This window comes from Trachymyrmex cornetzi, unplaced genomic scaffold (assembly GCF_001594075.2).
Source record: "Trachymyrmex cornetzi isolate Tcor2-1 unplaced genomic scaffold, Tcor1.1 scaffold217, whole genome shotgun sequence".
NCBI classification, from domain to species: Eukaryota; Metazoa; Arthropoda; class Insecta; order Hymenoptera; family Formicidae; genus Trachymyrmex; species Trachymyrmex cornetzi.
In genome coordinates, this window is record NW_017296814.1 from 372,474 (window position 1) to 392,671 (window position 20,198).

General features: G+C 34.0%; 1 protein-coding gene across 2 annotated transcripts in view; it reads right to left on the reverse strand.

Annotated features, from left to right (window-relative positions):
- Pgant2 (polypeptide N-acetylgalactosaminyltransferase 2) overlaps window positions 1-20,198 on the reverse strand; it is a 215,475-nt gene that overhangs the window by 48,314 nt on the left and 146,963 nt on the right. Inside the window, exons 2-3 of one of the 2 annotated variants that reach the window (XM_018505866.1) lie at window positions 2,791-2,963; window positions 2,127-2,246 (exon numbers count right to left, since the gene is read on the reverse strand). In XM_018505866.1, coding sequence (XP_018361368.1) covers window positions 2,127-2,246; window positions 2,791-2,963 — 293 coding nt within the window. Of the gene's footprint in view, window positions 1-2,126; window positions 2,247-2,790; window positions 2,967-20,198 lie in introns of both variants that reach the window. The other variant, XM_018505865.1, reaches the window with a different exon arrangement.

A 20,198-nucleotide genomic window follows, 5' to 3' on the forward strand; every position in this document is an offset into this window, starting at 1 on the left:
CCTCGGCCGGGACTTGAACCCGGATCTCTTGTAAACCGTACGAGCGTCCTGAGCCATTAGACTACCGAGGCCTTAAAAGGCTATAAAAGATTGATTTAAAATGTAGAATTTCAAATTCCCGAATATTTAATATTTCGCGATATATATAATATTTGCGTGCTATTACCTTTTCCAATGAAAATATATACTTGATAGGTGAAATGGACGTCAGATTCGCTTCGCAGGAAATTACATAGGCATATGCGGAAATGGATTTCTTTGATCATGCATATGTTTACAAAAAAGTATAATTATAAAAATATGTTTCTTCTTTAATAAATTAAAAAAGCCTGTTTATAATAAAGTAGAAATTTTTAGATATCCCCTACGAGAGAAATTGCGTATAATTTGTTTCCTTTCATCATCAATTTTCTAGGATAATTGAATGAAAGTTCGTCTTCACAAATAACTACGTACAACTATCTTATTGTACTTAGACTGGGAGAAATATTACTTCTCAGTATTTGCGAGATCTTGCTGCTCTTCTTCGACGGAATAACTGCTGTTTGGCGGCCTGAATGTATGGCAGCTTGTCATGATACCGCATGAATTCCCAGCGGTACGCCGCGATCTTACCGATCATTTGCGAGGAATAATATCCGCCGAGAGAATCACGTAGCTGCCAATAGTAGTGTATAAACGGGTTGATCGACCGACAGGCCAATTTCTGCGTTCTTTTATTTTTTTTCATCGTCTTCTCGCTCATCTCGAAATACTTATCTTGTGAGGAGACTGTCTGACAGTAAATCATATTCATCGACTGTACCGATGCATTATTTAAAAAATGAGAAACTTATCCCACCGCCTTTCACGAATACACGAATCGAGAATTTATTCCAAGAGACAATTTCAACTCTGAGCAATCGTCTTCGATGCGTCTCCGACGATTTTACCAATGAATAATGCGAAGCGAATGAATATTGCTATGAATTGAGAGACAAGCGACAATAAACTCCGACTATCTTTTATTATTTTATTTAGTTCCGTTAAGCTTATTTTACACACATAATATAGCTTTGCTTTTTAAAATAAATAATTCGTATATTGCTCATTTGCTACAACAACGAAAAAAAAATGGATAGTCTTATAAGTCTAATAGTAAAACTATTCTGGCTATTTTTGTCAAACTTATAACATACTTTACTTGCCTGAAAATAAAAAATACCGGAGATAAATAATAAATTCATTCAAGTGATTTTAAATCAATCATATTTTTCTCAAGACTGTAAGTACGAACTCTCAAAACTTTATACTTACACTTGTATTTTTTACTGCGCAGTAAATCTTATTAGCGCAAAGGCAAAAAATACTTGTTGATAAAGTACATTTTATTGAAATGTATGATTAATATGTATATAATGAGATGTATATAATTTATAGATTAAAAAATAGTAACAAATTATAGTAGTATAAAATTTACTTTATAATATGATTGTACAACGATCGATTTACCAAAAAAATAAAGTAACTTTACAAATAGCTCCCTATACATATACGAGTATATCTATCAACTCCATAAAATTTACTAGAATTCTAGAGCATATTACTTCACATTTTGCTCCGTGAATACCTCAAAAAGCAAAGATTTTCAGAAAATATTTTAATTAATTAAAATTTTGTAATAGTAATTTTGAAATGCAAGTTTAATATAATAATTGATTGAAAAACTCAACTAAAAGAGAACAAAAATATGTTTTTATGTTTCTTTTTTTTTCTTTATGTTTATGTTCTCTTTCCGCAAGTAACGAAAAAATAACAATTTTTTAGATATATCGTTATAATAAAATGAACAACATATATGCTATATGCATGCAAAAGTTAGCAATATATGTATATTATTGTTATGATATATATATGCGTAATTTATACACCTATATAGGATCTAATCTATAATATGTACATCTAATCATGTGTCTAATTGTGTCTAATGTACATGTAATGTCCAATGTTTAACATATTAACATATGATTAATAGTTTAGTACCTGTTTAATGATAATGGTAATATTTAAAGAAACAAGATACATTCGGATAACGTGTAAAACACAAATGTAATACATTGACAAACGTTATGTAATAAACTACTTACATAGCGCTACGAGTATCAGGTATATCACGATTGCTCGGAAGACCGTCGGAGGCTTCCTGATTGAATTTATTCCTCGCGTATGGGTCCTCGCCTGCACGTAGACCACCTCTCGAAACGTACCTGTTGCACAAAGAAAATTATTGCCGTTGAATTTCTTGTTATTTTTTTCTAAAATCTTCCGTCAAACCTGATATTCAGGTTTACATGTGTTTATCGTGTCGAAATGATCGCGCCGTAAAACGCGACGACCATCGTAACGAATATAACGGCACGTCGGTTATAATAGCGGATAGCAATGTCGATGAATAGCGTGGATAATGAAACATTCCAATGTAATATAGCAATAACACGCGGATATGTCCCAACAATGTGCGATATGTTGCAGTTTCTAGTCTGTGGAAAGTTAATGGATCGTTGCAAAAGAGTCCGAAAGATAACAGATAATGCTTGTGTTGAACGCGCGAAATAATTAATGCCAATGTTCCAACTCCGGACAGAAGTCGGAAGTCTCGCTGCAGCCGAATCAATATTACACTCGCAAATGCATTCTGGAATGTCTAAGAGCGTTCGAGCCGACACTGAAAATACGCTCGCGAGTAAATGATGTTCGAGGTGCATATTGCGAAGCTAATAATAGGGGAGGAAGATCAACGTCCAGACTCACCCCTGTTCGTCAAAGTAATTCCACGTCACTCTCGGATCCGGAGTCGGTGCTGGTAGAAGCTCGGATGACATTACAATGGCTGTGCCGTCTGGATCCATGTAGCCGCCGGAATTTCCGCTGGCGGAAAGCGCCAGGGACGCGGGTTCTTTCAGCCGTAAAGCTCTGTTTTCATTCTGCTAACGAAAACATTATTTTCAATTAGAACTTGTCACATTCGAATTACTATACACGTCGCGTAGCTATTAAAAATTACAGTTTAATAGGTTTTACAGAACTTTCAATAATTCCTAACTGATCTGGAGTTGTTGCATCAACTATAAATCATATAATAATCGAGTGCATCTCGAGGGATGCATACCGGAAATTTGCAGTCAATAAACGTTCTATAAATAAATTTTCATTAATTTAGGAAACTCCACTCCACGCTCCTCAGATTGTACTGTCGATACGTTTGAAATACGGTTAACTGTGTTTCGCAATATAATGCAGTTAGACGCTTCCCCATTCTCGTTGAACACATCCTGCCGCCTAAGCAATTTCGAGATCGACGGAACAGGACGACCCTTTGTAACTCAAACTCGACTCCTTGCTTGGACCACTTGGCTTCGGCGCAGGAGTGAATTGTAAGGCAAGACGGTCTGCGTATTGACACATCATCGATATATGCCGTATTGATTTCGAGTCGCTATGGAGTTACGAAGGTCTTCGTATCGCAGTTGCATTGTGCCTTTGCCAGTGGATGTGTATTGTAATGTCGATATATAGGTCATTGAACTTCGCTCATCAGGTTTCCGGGGACGCGCCCTGCGCGCGGATTCGTTCCCTCGCGATACCGGAGATTTTCCGCGACATTTCTGGAGATAACAGCGAACATTTTCACGGGCATGACGCAGGCACGTACGAGACTTGCGGGGTTACGTGAACAAACTTAAAATCGCCCTCGTGTTTCCGGGAGAAAATGTAAACGTGGCGATCGGCAAATGCTACCGGCGGTACACCGACCGCTTTCAGCCGGATTACTTTCGGTCGAACACCCGTGGCTTAACAATGGACGTTTGTAGAATATTCGAATAGACGATAACCAGCTCGCTTGTTATTCAACAAGTTTTTTTTTTCGAATACATCTATATTAATTTATTTTTAAACAAAATCTATTGTCTAGAGTTTTAATGATATATTGAAAACGTTTCGTGATTGTGCAGTATTCAAAAGACTGAACTGCGCGATTAAACAACGGAGGTTGTCGGATCAATTGTCGAATAGCAGAATGGACGCAGCAGCAGCCAGAGAAACGGTAAGCGCCTTGAGACCTATAGAGAGTAAGCGTGATAAGTGCGTTTTGCACTAGAACCATTAATGCATTGCATTGTACGCTGAAGCGGGCGAGCAACCGTTAATTTCACCGCGATTCTTCTCCGTCGGAAGCACCTCCTCCGACTACAATCCAAATGGCAGTATTTTCCGCGAGCACGGATCGTTAACCTTACGACGTCGATCTCACGCGCGAAAACATCCAACAGAAGGAGGCGAATAAAGCGAAGAAGTATAAAACGTTGGGCGTGACAGCCGATGAGGCGCCGCTGAAATGAGGATGAGTTAGAGCGTAGGGAACCTAGCGTGCCGAGGCAATGCATTCGTGATGAAATATTAATTCACGGGTCACGGATCGAATTACAACCGGAAGCACACTTGGATGGTCAGTCTGCGGCAAGCTGTTGCATCCGGTTCCACAGCGGTTGGGTCCACGTGACGCCAAATACCCGCGTTGTTGCATAAAACTCGCATGAAGTGTCCTCACACGATCCAGTCACCGAAGGGGTTGGACGCGAAAGGGTGAATCAATATTTTGGTTGTTTTAATTTACATTCTTTTCACCTTTTGTTATGCAATCGAACTCTTAAAAGCAAAAAGAGGATTTTATATATCTAATTATAATTTTAATTGACAAGGATTTATATAATTGCGCAATTGCGTAACCATCGAATTCATCTAACTGTGACTTCAGCTTATATAATATATTATAGTTATGTAATTATCGCATCACACCGAAATTGACAAATCCATGCCAGCGACGTATTGGCACTATTAGGACTGCCAGTAATATTGGATTCCGGTAAAGGCAATCTAATAACGTTGTACAGGTTTAACCGTGCATGTAACGTAATATTATTGTAAAGACATCCTATTGAGATGATTTAGAATTTAATGTCTTTGGTTTGAAAGTTCGGATTCAATCGGGGAAATCATAATGCAAAATGTTTTTTTTAGTATAATGTTTGTAGAAGAATGATGCGTATAATTGGACAATTTCTACTCGCAATTACATTTCGATGTGTACATATATTGTATATGTATATTTACATTAATTACATTCAGTAATTTACAGTTTTTAAATTTAATAATTTGATAAAGTTATTGAATTAACCGAAAGCAAAACTAACTTCTGCGGAATTTCTCGGAAAATGAAAATATTGACATTACAATTATATACATACATTGTTCTGCGCACATCTCTTGTTTTATTTATATTATGTTATAAAGTGCTCCGATTATTTGTGAACTAGATAGACTTCTATAACTAAATCTATGTTATAAACAAAATGTCATAAATTTTAAAAAATGTATATTTATCGAGATTGTTTTTTATTCTCTTTTCCGTATTTTCAGAACGAATTGTTCTTTTGTCGTTACAAGCACAACTGTTAGTGTCACGGAGGTACTATTTCTTTTTGCGGGACAAAGCGATGAACGTGACTCCCATAAAATTCATTGCACATGCAATGATACGCGAAACCGGAAACGCCTTCTGGTGCATAACGGTCGGACAATAGTCATGCGCGGAGATCACACGTTTGTCGCAAACGAACTCGCGATGGAAATATAAAAAAAATGATATAAAAACACATAATAAAAAGAAGAAGCAACAAATAGGGCATATCGAATTAAGGCGGATTCGCGGATCGCTGCGGCTTCAAATAATAATTAATTAGACTTGATTTATACCATTTCCCAGTGTAACATCACTACTTGTCGTCGCAGAGTCGCATACAGTTTAACGGTTACTTGGTTACTTGCTTCTTTTATATTCTGTCGTCGGGAAATGTACTGCACGCAGTGTGCATTAAACATTCTCATTTTATTCGGAGGGAATTCTCCGGAGATTAAGAGAGTTTAAGAAGCAGCTTGGAAAGCAACAAGAAGACACTTTCTTCTTCGCCTCTGCGTTAAAGAAACCAAGTTAAAACTTAGCCAGTTAGCATCCGATAATGTTATTTACGCGCGTAATTGCGCGAAACTTCATAGCGTCCGTTGTTGATCGACTTACGTCGATTTGCACGCGTCCTTTAGAGCTTCTTTAAATATGCATTCGCTAGAGAATGCCATGATTTGCGTGCCGCGCGTTAATTTGTCATTGTCACGACACTTTCCCAACTTGGGTGCGACGTACTTAGATATAGTTCGCCAAAGTTATGTCCTGAGATCAACAGGCAATTAACGTCGATAACATGATGCTAAGTTTCATGCGTTTTTATCAATTTGAGATTATCAATCAATTTACGTTGGAATTTTTAATACATAACAATGCAAAGATCTTAATTCTTAATCTTATTTTTCAGCTAATCAATATGCTACAGATTTTGTGCGCGTTATTCCCACTATTTAAAAATAAAATACGATACGTTATCGATACGTTTACCTTGCCATTAATTACAAACCGTCTTTCTTAGCAACATTAAGTGCGCAGAAAGGTTTTATCGATATTCGAAGAGAAGGACAACTGCCGATTTTATGTTTGGGTGAGGCAATAGCGAATATGTCATTCCCCGTTATTGTTCTGTATTATCTCGCCGAATAACCGAAATCGATCGACGCAATATTGCCAAGGTACGTGATTTCACGATTATTATCGACGAGGATGGCATTATTAATGCGGTTATTGCCATGGAGCATGTGTACGCTGTAATGTAAGCCAGTTACTGACATATTATTATTAGGCAGCTTTGATATGAGCATATAAATTGATGAAAAGGGCTTCATCACATCGCGAATGATAATCAGGCATAAACGCGAAGTCACAGAATTATTTATTTATAAATGTTTGATTAATTGCGATTTAGATATGTAATATTCCAATTTATAAATCCTTCTTTGACGAAGATAATTATATCATTTTGATAATTATGTCATTGGGAACTACATCATTTTAATTAAACAAAATGTAAAATAAAATGTAAAATAATTTGAAGAATATGAGACGTGTCATGTCATTTTGCACAAATAAAACTATATCTTTAAAAAGATTTTATGTGTCTTTTGACATAATTTTTGTGTATGTTTAATATAATTTAATTCTTCATACTAAAAGTAAAATTTCTGATATTTGTGACTATTTAATATTTGTGTGCATAATTATATGTTAGCCTATAAATTACAATTATTATTGTTATCATTATTACTGTTATGATGTTAATAATAATAACTATATGTATAGTTTTATCAATAATTATATAATTGACATCAAAAGATTATTAATTAGAGTTATCGTTACCAAACAAAAACAGTTGCAATTATTTTATTTTAATTGTGAATTGTATTTTCGATATATACACATATATTTGTTGATAGAATTATATATATAATCATTACTATATCATAGCGATGATAATCATAATTATGAACATATAATTATAGTCACAAATATCAAATACTTTTCTCTCAGTTTAGTGCGAGTGATGTTTACAAAAATATAAGTAGATAGGTACAAGGGACAAGTTAATTACTAGTGAAGGAAGAACAGTTGTAATATGCAAATGAGCGATGTCAACATCATCGGAAATACATCTTCTTACGTCCTTAATTACAACGTGCCACTTTTATGTTCTTATCAATCATACTTTAAGTTTCACAATATTTATTATACTATACAATATATAATATTGCTATTGCTCTCCACTGTTTTATTATTTATATATTCATATCAAAAAGTTGAAGTGCTCGAAGGCAGTCTTTTTACGATCTACTTATCAAAGATCAAGACGAGAAAGTCAAGAGAGACAGCAATACATTTCCTCATGGTTTCTTTGTTTATAAGAAAAGATAGCTTATATCTCGGCTTATATTATTTACAAAATAGCTTGTCCGATTTGCTTGTCTGATACACTTCATTTCCCGAAAACTATCTAACCGATGCCACTTTTCTTTTATGTAAATCCTTATATATAACTAGTACTATAAAATAGGCGTGCTAAAACTAAAGAACACAAAAATAGATCATTTCTTATTATTATAAATAAATAAAATATTATTCAAATTTAAAATTATGCTGTTCAATAATAATATAAAATATTATGGTTCGCCTCTCACTGAAAAAGCTGAACTCGTTGTAATATAATTACAATTTACAAATATAATTACAATTTGTAAATAATATTTTAATAGATATAAATAATTATATTTATTTATAACACAAAACCTGTACCTTTTTAATTACGTATATCAGTTTTTGCGCATTATTATTTTGAGATGGTATCAGTTGGATTTGTTTTTCAAGATAAAAAAAATGTTTTGTACTACTCATTCAATGGATCGAACACGGTCGCCTATTTACGTGCAAGGAAGATAAAACTGATAACAAATAGTCCATGACTGGAAAAAGAAAAAGGTTCTGTCTACGTGCCGTCCACGTGAAAATATGGACTGTAGAAGTTCGACAGCGACTGTTTCTTTCCCAATACACGCCCTGTCGTAATTTTGTCGAGGGCGTGGAATTTTCTGTGATTTCCATCTCCGGAGGGGCGCTCGTCGGTTGGCATTTCGAATCGACGGAGTGCGAAGTAAAGGAAGGGCGGAGAATAGGAGGACAGCAAGGGAAACACGGGAATACACACGACAGAGAGAACACCGGACCCGTCCGATATGTTTTCGCTGAGTTATGAGTAGATTTGCATATAGAAACTGTCCGTGGCGGCGGAAACGGATTTGCCCGCAAGCAGACAAAGTAGGAGAGATGACACTTGGACACGACTGGACACGACGTCGGTATTAAATTTGCGGTGTTGGCCGATCTGATCTCGGGATTAAATGTTGATACGTAAAGAATCACGAAGAAAAAGATCTGTTCCCGAATCCTGCAACGGCAGTTCGCTAAATTCTTGGGGTGAATGAAGGAATATATAGGCAAGAAGATTGCGTGTAGGACGAGACAATCTATTCTCACGTCTGTCAGTCTTAATTGGAATACGTAGCTGGATGAAGTTGGTTAAAGAAAGTTTAATAGTTTATAGTTGGGGAAGTATTTTAAGAAAGACAGAAACTCTCGGCGGAAAGAGAGTAGATGTACTGAATACTGATTATTCTTCTCGGCCAATTTTTAACATGTAATGATAATATCAATCTGAAAATAAGAGACTTAACGCAAACTCGAGATAACGATATGTAAATATGCATTTTGCGAGCGACGTCTAGTTTTTAACGCGAATTTAACGCAGACCAAATATACGTGAGTTTGGTTTTCAGTGAATCAGTCAACGTTATGCGCGTCGTCCAATTAAGAAGAGTGTATTAACGCGTGTTATTGTTACAAAGGGTTAATTTTGCAGCAAATTCGACTGGTCCAAATCTAGTTATCCGATGGCTCATTTCAGTCCTTCATGGACCGACTATCCTGTATACACTGAGCTCTTGCGGTTAATGGTCGGCTCATCCCATGTCACCTGTGGCAGTTCGGACGATTGCAGAGTGGACCGTGGGCTTTCACGTAATTTAATGTTTCCGCAGCAATCCACTTGTCATCGTAATGTGGGTTTCTGCTTTAATCGAATCTAAGATGCATTTCATTTCGTCGCGTTACATTTTGCCGCGAAAAGAGTGTATGTTGAAGAAAACAGAATATAATTAATCCTCCGCCAAACATGAATTTTAACTCTTCTATCAACAATAGAGGTCTTCGAAAAATAGAATAAATTTTTTATTGTTCCGGAATATACAAAAATCTGAAAACATCCTGGTACTTGTCAAAAACTTTAATAACGATTTTTTATCATCATTGAATTGTATTTTACTTAGGTATTTTGTACAGATTTAAATTTATCTACTAAAATTTACATTGAAAATATCGATGGTGCATTTAAAGATTCCATTTGTCGGCGGACGGTTAAATATTTTTTTTTCACTTCAATTTTCTTTTTTCTATTTTACAGTTTGAATGTATGTACATTTATCTGTTTCACTCAGTTCTACGTAAATCTTAATTGAAATACAAAATTTCTTGATATACTGAAAGGAAAGTGTTTGGTATTTGAGACTAATTGCATAGTAAAATAATTATGGTTAGAAACTCCATTTTTATGGTTATTATTATCACAAGTTAGTAATAATAATCACATACATAGTTATCTCAAATATGAAAAACATATACTACAAATTATAGTAATTTCAAATATTTAATATAGTAAAATCAAGACATATATGATAAATAAAATAAAATATGATAAATAAAATAAATTATAATAATTACAACCATTTTTTTCCTCTTAGTATAGGATAATTTTAATCAATGCTGTCAACACGTTGACATAATTTTGCATTAAACGTCATAAACGTCATTTCAATAAAGGTAATCTTCAACGCTTTAATTTTGCACATATGATATGTTTTCGCCGAGTATAAATTACAACTTTACGACTGCATATTCGCAAATGGTATTACCGTTCTGCCAATAATCGTAACAGCTTGAATATGCTGCTTCGCGCGAAAGAATGAACGTAGATAACAATAAAATCGTTGAAAACATGAAATATTGAATTACGGAAGTTATAGCATTTAAACCATAGATATCGATGGCGCATATATTGCAATATAATCCTTTTTAATGTTAATAATAAATTTGTTTGGCATATTGCCGCACGTAACAGAAATTTATTTATAATTATTAGTCCTTCCTCTTCTCTTGCGCGTTTATTTTTGATACATTGTACGGATTCCGTAATCAAATTCTCCGTTAAAATTCAAAATCGAGGACCATCGACCGTAAGCAAAGTAATAATAAACATTTATTTATAAAATGTACAGCCAGATGAATATTTTTTATTCATTGAATAATTTATACAACTTGATATAACTCTTTTTGAAATAAAAAATTGACGACATTAATATAAATTTATCTAATCTATTATATATTTGGCTCAATTATTCCGTTTGTAAATGTAATATCCTTTATGTATTTCAAAAATGATATCAAAACTGCAGTTAAATTTACTATGAGAAAAATCAATAAAACGTTAAAGTTCTTATTTCCTGCTTTTTATTTCCTAAAAGAAGAAATTTTTCTATGTGTACAATCTAATCGCGCGAGTTTTCTCCATCTTCGAGGGATGCGTAAGTCTACACAGAGTGCCTCAATTCTGGTACACAATACGTCCTCGATCGTACTCAAGTACACGACGAATGAAGAGAGGATGGAATACGAAGATGGGATGGGGAAGTAAGACGCGAGGAGCTCCGGCAAGACGGGAGGAATTGCTTAATCTTTCATCAATTCCCTTAATTAACTGGCAACAATAGCAGCTGCCTCTTCGATCCTTTCTACGAAAGGAAGGCCGACATCCTGCGGGATGTACTGCCGACAGTGAAATTCGATGTCATGTACAGAAGACTATTTGTTCGTGGAGACTTCGATTATCTCCTGCATTATTTGAAATAAAAGAAATTCCCTTTTCTCTTTCTTTCCCTTTTCTTATTCTTCTTAAGCACCATGTTGAATGAAAGAAGTGTTAGCCATAATAAAGTACATCATTGTTATAGCTTTATGAGAGTATCTCTGTGTAAATTAAATATCTGAATATATCTATTATATTCTTAAAAAAAAAAAATTGTATGTATAGTATCATTAAACTGGTTGGTCGATATAAAATGTAATTCTCTTCTACTTGGAAGATTTTTCACATTACAGCAACTGAGAATTGAACATTATAAAAATCGCAAAATGGCTACAAGTCAATTTTAAACTATTTTAAAGAAAATTTGATGAAAGCAACAATGATATCAATAATATTAACTATTTGTATAATTTAATTTTTTTTCTATTTAAAAAATTTGTAGGATACATTACTTATCGTCTATCGATAGCTATGGTGTGCAGAGTAAACTGACTGCTGCGCCCACAAAATTTCTCTCGAAACAAAACCCATTGTGCGCGAGACAAAGACGAAGAATTCAGCGTGAGTACGGCATTAGTGTCCTCGATACCGACTCGATGCCACCGACTGGCAGCGAAAGGGTTGAGTAAACCAGTCCCAATAGATACGGGAACAATAGTAAGAACCCAATGAAATGACTGTCATTTCCACCCTCGGCCTCCTTTGGCCATCGCCAGAAGGCTGAAGCGACCTCGACACTTAACGAAACGACGTTTCTTATCGATCTTCCTGTTCGCTCGGATGTGAACAACCATACCGCGATGCGCACCGCGATGGAGAGAAACCGAGGATACAACTTGCTCCATCGTTTCCTTTTATTTTTCGACCTCTCGCAATCTCGCTCTCTTCTCCCTCTATCCGCCTTTCTCCCACACCGTATGAAACTGCACGTAATGGTATCGTGGAATCACGTTTGCTAACTCGCGGTCTGGAACCCTTGAGAAACGGTGAATTTTTTTTCAGACACAACCAGGTCAGCGAAAGATAACTCACAAAGTTCGGCGATTTTTTATCTGCCGCAGCAGCATAAAATGAATTTTTTTCCGTAGACGATGGTGGACGATAAAAAGCTCAAGCCTAAAACATTGCGTTTTAATAAAGTTAGACATTTAATTAACGCTTTCTTGATGATTCCTGGTGTTTCGAGTAAGTTTGTTTTAATGAAATATCGGAATATTCCACGATGTATTACACACTGTTAAATTTTATAGGGTCAAATTTACTTAATGTGAGTCGCCACTGCTCCTACTCAATATCATTATTTTTTAAAACAATGGTTATATTTGACACTATACAGTATTAATTTAACATTATATAGTGTCAAATTTAATTATCATTTTAGTTAAAAATAACGATATATTTAGTAGGAGCAGTGACGACTCACATTAAGTTAATTTGACCCTATAAAATTTAACAGTGCATATGTATAAAGCTATTTTCCGTTTCTAAATGCAAAAAACCAATTCGGCCCGTAATTCAAAAGACGACAAATATAAATTCGCATGGAATTATTTAAAATACTTACGATCCAGCTTCGACTGTTATAGGTGTGTTCTTATTTATTGTGTATTCATGGTCCTAATAAATCGTTTATATAATATTATTTTTTTTTATTTGAGATTTATAAATATATGTATATAACTGTATATATGCTTTAATTAAAGCGTCACTCTTTGATTAAACGCAAAGTATTTTATTTAATTTTTACAGTAATTAACCTTCAAAAAACAGGGGTCGGTTTTAAAATTTTACAGCTTTTTACTTTTAGAAAGGCTGTTTCAGCGTTACTGTAGTGACTTTCTTGTTCTGTAAAGAATAATAAGTGTATTAATTAAATCCTATTAAATTATGACAAGGTCAGGCTTCATGTACATATACAAGAACTATTCCTGACTCTTTATATAATAATCGTAAAATGCAGTATCACATTCGATGTTGATTAAAATTTCGCGAAACGTGCACGCACAGGATAGATTCTATTTTTAATATCAGATTCAGATATGCGGATCCAGGAAGAGTGTACCACTCGTGTAATCCACGTGGTTGCAGTTGCGTCTAGCGTGACCTGTATGCTAAGCTCCACGTCTACAGAACCACATGCATCACGCTGATATAGGAGACATTAATGCCACGTCGTACGAGCTACACGTGCCATCCCGTTTCAAACCGTGCGGCCGTCAACCTGGATTCTTCATCTTTATCTCCGGCAGAATTCCATTTATCTCCGTTACCATGTAGTTTTGCGAAGTGCGCCCGGAATATTTCGTAGCGCGACGACTATCTCATTATCCATGAATGCTCGATGTAACAAGTTACTCATCGACCGTAAAGGATATATTTACGATCTTATGCCATGATAAATTATCTGGTATCTTCCGTTTCAAGATAACAATTTTATGACATGTTTATCGCGAGTTATAATGATACAACGTTCATTTTCTATTTGCATCAATGTCAGCCTTATATCATCTTACATAATGAATTATGTCACTATATTATAGATGAAGTATATATAAAATTAAACAGTGTGTGTACTTATTAAAGTTAAATAATAATTAATACTGATCATAAGGCTTATTGGTTATTAAATGTGTAATAAAAATATTTGTTTCTGATATTTGCAAAGTAATAATTGAGTGCAAAGTCTCAATCTTTTTTCTTAAGTGTAATACAAATATATTAGGTGTCAAACTTAATTCCTGTCGTTTTTCGTCTCCAAAATTGATTTGTTTCGAAGGGAAATACCTTAATCAAAGTATTATTAATAAAGTATTATTAATTAGTAATAAAATAGAAAATGAAGGAAATTACTTTGATTAAGATATTCATTCATCTTCCCTTCGAAACAAATCAATTTTGGAGACGAAAAACGGCAGGAATTAAATTTAACACCTAATATATAAATCACATGTCAATATAAGAAGCAATGCATTGTATAAAGATAGAAAATGTGAAATACAATACGCATCGATAGCTTATAGCAAGGAACGGCAATAGTCGATACCAGACGAAGAGGCGCGAGGAGCTCGAAACCAGAAGAGCTTTCCCGTGTCCTCAGCAGTCCTCTCTAATGTAAATTTACTGTCGGGCTGTTACTCTTAGCAGTTTCTTTCTTGTGGAATGCACTTTTGCATCGCGCGGCGGCCCAATCGCACTCTTTAATCGGCGTGCCGCGTCGTCGCCGTGAAGTATGAGCGTATTTATGAGGTCATGAAGATCGAAGATGAGAGAACAGCCACGGCTGCCAGAACATATTGATTTTTTTAGCTAAGAAGAAAAAGAGAAAGAGTTTCTCTTCTGTGGTGGCCGTCGCTTATCATCGGAATCGTGATTCTGCTGACAAGATCGTGATTCTGCTGACAAGATCGTGAGTCTGCTGATAATATCGTGCTTCCATCATGAGAAGCATATATATATCGAATAGAAATAAGATACAAATCTTATAATGTTCATAAGCGTTGATATTAAACATACTATAAAGTATTTTAATAATATGTATATATATATATAAAAAATTTTTATGTTAATACTAAAAAACTGACTATTGTAAAAATGGCAATTTTATTTCTTAAATCAAATCTGTATTTTAAAAAATAATTAAAAACTTAATTTTATTGTCTAAATTGATAACTGTTTTTCCAATCATTAAATTCAACTTATTAATTGTTTTCAATTAATTGTACACGCGCATTGAAAAAATCATTAAGTGAAACGTTTGAACGCAGATTACGTATGGCGTGAAAGTGATGCGTTCTGATGGAAATTGATTTTTACGACGTGCAGAGACGTGACGCGTTATTTCTCGCGTGTTCACGCATGAATCGATAACAGTGTAATTTATCAACGAATGGAAGAGAGTCGTCAAGCGATCGACACACTCGATGGCCGCGATAGCGGTGAACGTGTTATGTGTCGATCGCTTTATGACCTTTATGACAGTACACAGTCTGCCAATTCAAGGAAGAAATGTGATAAAAAAAGGAGAACGTTTATAAAAATTAATAATACGATTTTATAAAAATACTATGATTATAGGAAAGATTACTTTCTATAAGAAAAATGAAATGTTCTCGCAAATCTATGCTATAAAGATGATTCTTGAAATAATTGGTATTACTTCTAGTTTCTAATGCATCTTCGATATTAGATTATTAAAATTTTTTTAATTTTATATATACTATATAAAAAATAATATCCTATTTGTGTGTGTGAATAATTATTGAAGAATGACACAAACTATGAGACTAAATTTTAGAGATTAATTACTCTACTAAAGATTTATTTTCTTCTAAGTTTTGCAAGTTAACAACATTTTAAATATAAATGATATAGTAAATGTAACATTAATACATCAAATCTTCTAAAATATAATATTGTTAGAATCGATGAATTTTTTCACATTGAAAATTTTTCTGTAGCACTTGACAAAAATATATGCATATACCACTTTTCCTTAAAGTTGCGACATATACAAATTTCTCAGAACGTTTTATTACTGCAAAGGTAGAAATGGGGCACAAAAATTTCCCTCATTTAACTATATTTGTTGGACTTGCAATTTACGCATGATTGCAGCGTGTGCTAGTTTGCAACTTTTTTTTCACAACCACCCCAGTGGAGGTGAACTACGTGAAGGCGAACTTCGACGAATTTTGCAATGCGTGTTCGCATAAAGTCACGCACGAGTCGCACGTCCTGAGAAGCATGGCAAGGATGGGTAAAAGTGATTGCAAGAAAGTGCGACGAGGCGAAGATTAAGAGCACCCATGGGACGAATAAAATGGAGGGGAAAGAAACGGGAGGCTGTAGACGGAAAGGACGTTTCGTCGTGCGTCTCGGTTACATAATATCTCTCGTCGACTTTGAGTTCAGCAGAGAAAGAGAGACAGTCCTCTCGACTCCACTTGAGTAGACAGCAGATTTACAACGAGGATAACGCAGTGTAGTGTATTTACAAGTACAGCCTTGGCAAAAAATATTAGACACCTTATTACTCATTATTTAAAGTTTTCATTGAAAAATTGATTTGGCGTTTGCTGTAAATTACCTTTTGTTTCAAGAATCCTTTAAACTTATATATGATGCCGGTAATAATAGGTAACAATGCAGGTAAAAGAATTCCAGATGAGTGAAAAAAATATAGATGCTTGATATTTTTTGTCAAGATTGTATGCCTCCTCAAAGTTTGTCTTCGTTACCGATAAGATTAATGAAGCGTCATTATCGATAGCGATCTACAAGTGAAGTTTATTATACGAATTTATTGAAGATCTGTTGCCATTCTTTTCAATCATGCGCATAATACTTCTATTAGTTTGAAATATATCAATATATTTAATAAAAACATTTAATATTTTATAATTTTATTATATTAAATAAAATATAATAAAAGTATAATAAAAAATAATGAAAACGTCATAAAAAATTATATACGTGCAGGTGGTTGTAAATATTGATTCGATGATCGTTTCCGAAAAATTTATGCAATGACATTATATTTATGATATAAATTTACGCGTTTTGTTAATATGTGAAAATACGACAACTATTTATTTCTCATTTTATTATCTCTTCTACCTCCTACAAATTTACTATAGATGGGGGGATTAAATTTATCCCTTAAGTGAGTTTGTGCGAGGTTAAGGAGATTTCCCTCATTTTCCACTCGGCACAGAAGTATTTTTACATCCTGACGTCGAGTTCCTTTAATTCCAGCTCGAGATTGAATTAATCGAACGGTGGGATTGCTGGAAGTAATAGCTGCGTCGTCGTAGGATTCGTAAAGGCCACGTCGTGTCGGCTCGATTTGGAATTCGTGAACCAACAGAAGATTTCCACGACGGCGTTTCTAGCGGAAGTGAATAGGATTCCTGAACGAGGAACAATGCAATTTATTGATGCACGACAGAGAGATTAACAGTAAGTTTTCTAAAGCGTATTTTTAAAGCAGTCGTTATTCTTTAATCGAATTTGCATTATTCAGTAGCAAAAATATTAAGATACATAACGTTTTAAAAACTATTATGAGTACAAAGACATTTGCTGCTTATATCTTAAGCAGTTTTTAAAAATTTCGATTAGATATCCAATTTCCTGTTATCCGAAAAATAATCACATTTTGGTCATTACGTTTTCATAAAAATTACAAGAATAATTTATATCAATAATTTTGAGGGAGAAAGACGTTAACGTGCGTTATACACAAAAATATTTAGTTAAAGAAACGTATGTACATGCAAAAATTATTTAGAAAAAGATTTACATTAAATAGTAAAAGAGCTTTGTTTTGAATTTATTCTTGATTGAGAGTGAAATCGAAAAGAAAGCGTTAATTAGCTAGTAAAGAAAATACAATAAAAAGAATTAATAAATATAATCGATATAAGGCAACGTGATTAATTAATACGAGAATACGGTTTTTGTAGAGTAGAAACGCTTTTTGTTATACTGTTTGCCAGTATAAACTCCGTTGTTTTTAATCGAGATCTAGAATGAGGTCGAACCAATATTGTGGTAGAATGGATAATGGGGCACGTTTTTAATTTAAGACGGAAACAATTTTTTCCGTGAAATTTTTACGGCATACGCGTGCAAAGTCGCTGCACATTCCGCGAAAAATGATCCTCACAACGCTTGGGAATCGGAGTAGGTATCGCCGCTGGCGTGCTAGTAACCATAACGCTTTTTTTTTTCAATTTACAATTTCATCCCGTCAGTTTTACGGCGGCGTAAAGCGTTCATAAATTTTGCGGGACGTATCCATCGTCCGCTATGACCACTAGCACGATTTTTTCTTCGCGATAAATAACTTCGGTATGAAACACTGGACAAGTAATTAATGACAGGATACGTCGTAAGCTGTAGAGCTGTTGATCTAATTTTAACTTGTCACAGTCGCGTTATCGCGTGATGTAATTTGTTGGAAAAGTTACAGAAATGTAGGATACTGCGATAAAAAATATCCACTTTCAGAAAAGTTTTTTTCAGCTGACAGCAATATTTCATGACATATATATAATAATTAGATTCTGTAATTGGGAAAGGAAATGTGTTATTCTATTTGCTCGTAGAGTATGTGCTGGAGTTTCAGTTCTCGATTAAAAGGAAAAATTACATTAACTTTTAAGTAGGCAGGAGGTTTAAATACATATATGCAAAGTAGAGTGCTCTGGACATCCAAAAAGAATTTTAATTTTACACTTTTACAGTTATATTTTTACTTGTATATTATGTCATAGTTAAATTTACTTTATATAGTTATCTTTCTATAAGATAAAGGAATGTAAAAATAATGAAATTTGAGGCTTCCGGGCATCTACAATAGATAATTCCTTTTATTTTCTTCTTTTCAGAACGAGGTTTTAAAGAAAAGTTATTCTTAGACCATTCTATCTGATTTGCTTAAAGGTTCAATAATGTAAAGGGAAAAAACAGCAAAAACGATTATTCCTCGTATTTTTATTAAAAGTTAATGTTTTGTTTCTAATGAATTAATTCCGAATATTAGGCAATTTAATGAAATGATAAAAAATGAAAGAAAATGCTAATGTTAGCTGCGTGACGGAAAGCCATACGGTAGTCACTGAATGATTCGATCGCTCATGCGCTGGAATGTCCGTCATTAGGGCGATAATGGTATGGAACAAGGCGATTTCGTGAGATATTAGCATTCTGAACTGGCCGAGATTGTCGATCGGTCTAGACGCGAAATGACACCCTGGATTCACCACAAGGACCGCATCGATTGACTCGGCATTTCCCTAAAGATCAATTTCCGATCAATTCATAACGGAAATTATGCGTCATGGATATTACGTAAAGTCACAGCGATATTACTGAAGGCTTGGTGGCGTCATGTCTTGGGTCACAGCGTGAACGAATTTTTAAAGGGAATACGCTCCTTCAACTGTAACCAAGCACGCATTTTATGGTTCATATTCACGGAAAGAACAATTTTGTTCGATATTTAAATATTTAGTTAGGTCTGAAAATAATTTTGTCAAAATATTTATGTAGGAAATTCAAACATGATAAGCAATACTGCAAAAAATTTAGATATTGTAATAATCAATTTGAGCCTCCTATATTAAGCCTTCCTATATTATTTCGATAGTTTAACAAAATTATTTCTATATCTGTATCTACACTCAGAGAAAAGGTTGCTTCAATTTAAAGAAATTTTCTTTGCTATACGGTTAAAGAAAAAATTTTTTCGATTTGTGAAAAAAATTTCTTTGATTTAAACATTATTTTTTAAAATCAAATAAAATTTATTTGATTTCAAGAAATTATGTTCAAATCCAAGAACGACGTTCAAATCATGATTTCTTGGATTCGAACATAATTTTTTTAAATCAAAAATAAATTTTGTTTGATTTAAAAAAATAATATTTAAATCGAAGAAATTTTTTCTTTAACCGTATAGCAAAGAAAATTTCATTAAATCGAAGCAACCTTTTCTTTGTGTGTAGCTAATTTTTAGATATTATACTTCAGTAAAACTGTTCTTTTCCGTATTGTATTTTGATGTTATTGTGGGAAACATCAGAAAAAATTTTTGACATTAAAGAGCTGAAAAAATAGTAAAGGATGACAGACGAAAAATATTTCAGATAAAACTGAATTATATTAACAGCACTTTGAACTATGTTATTATTATTATATATCATTCACGTTAAGTAAATTCTCTTTCAAGGAAAGACTTCTATGAAG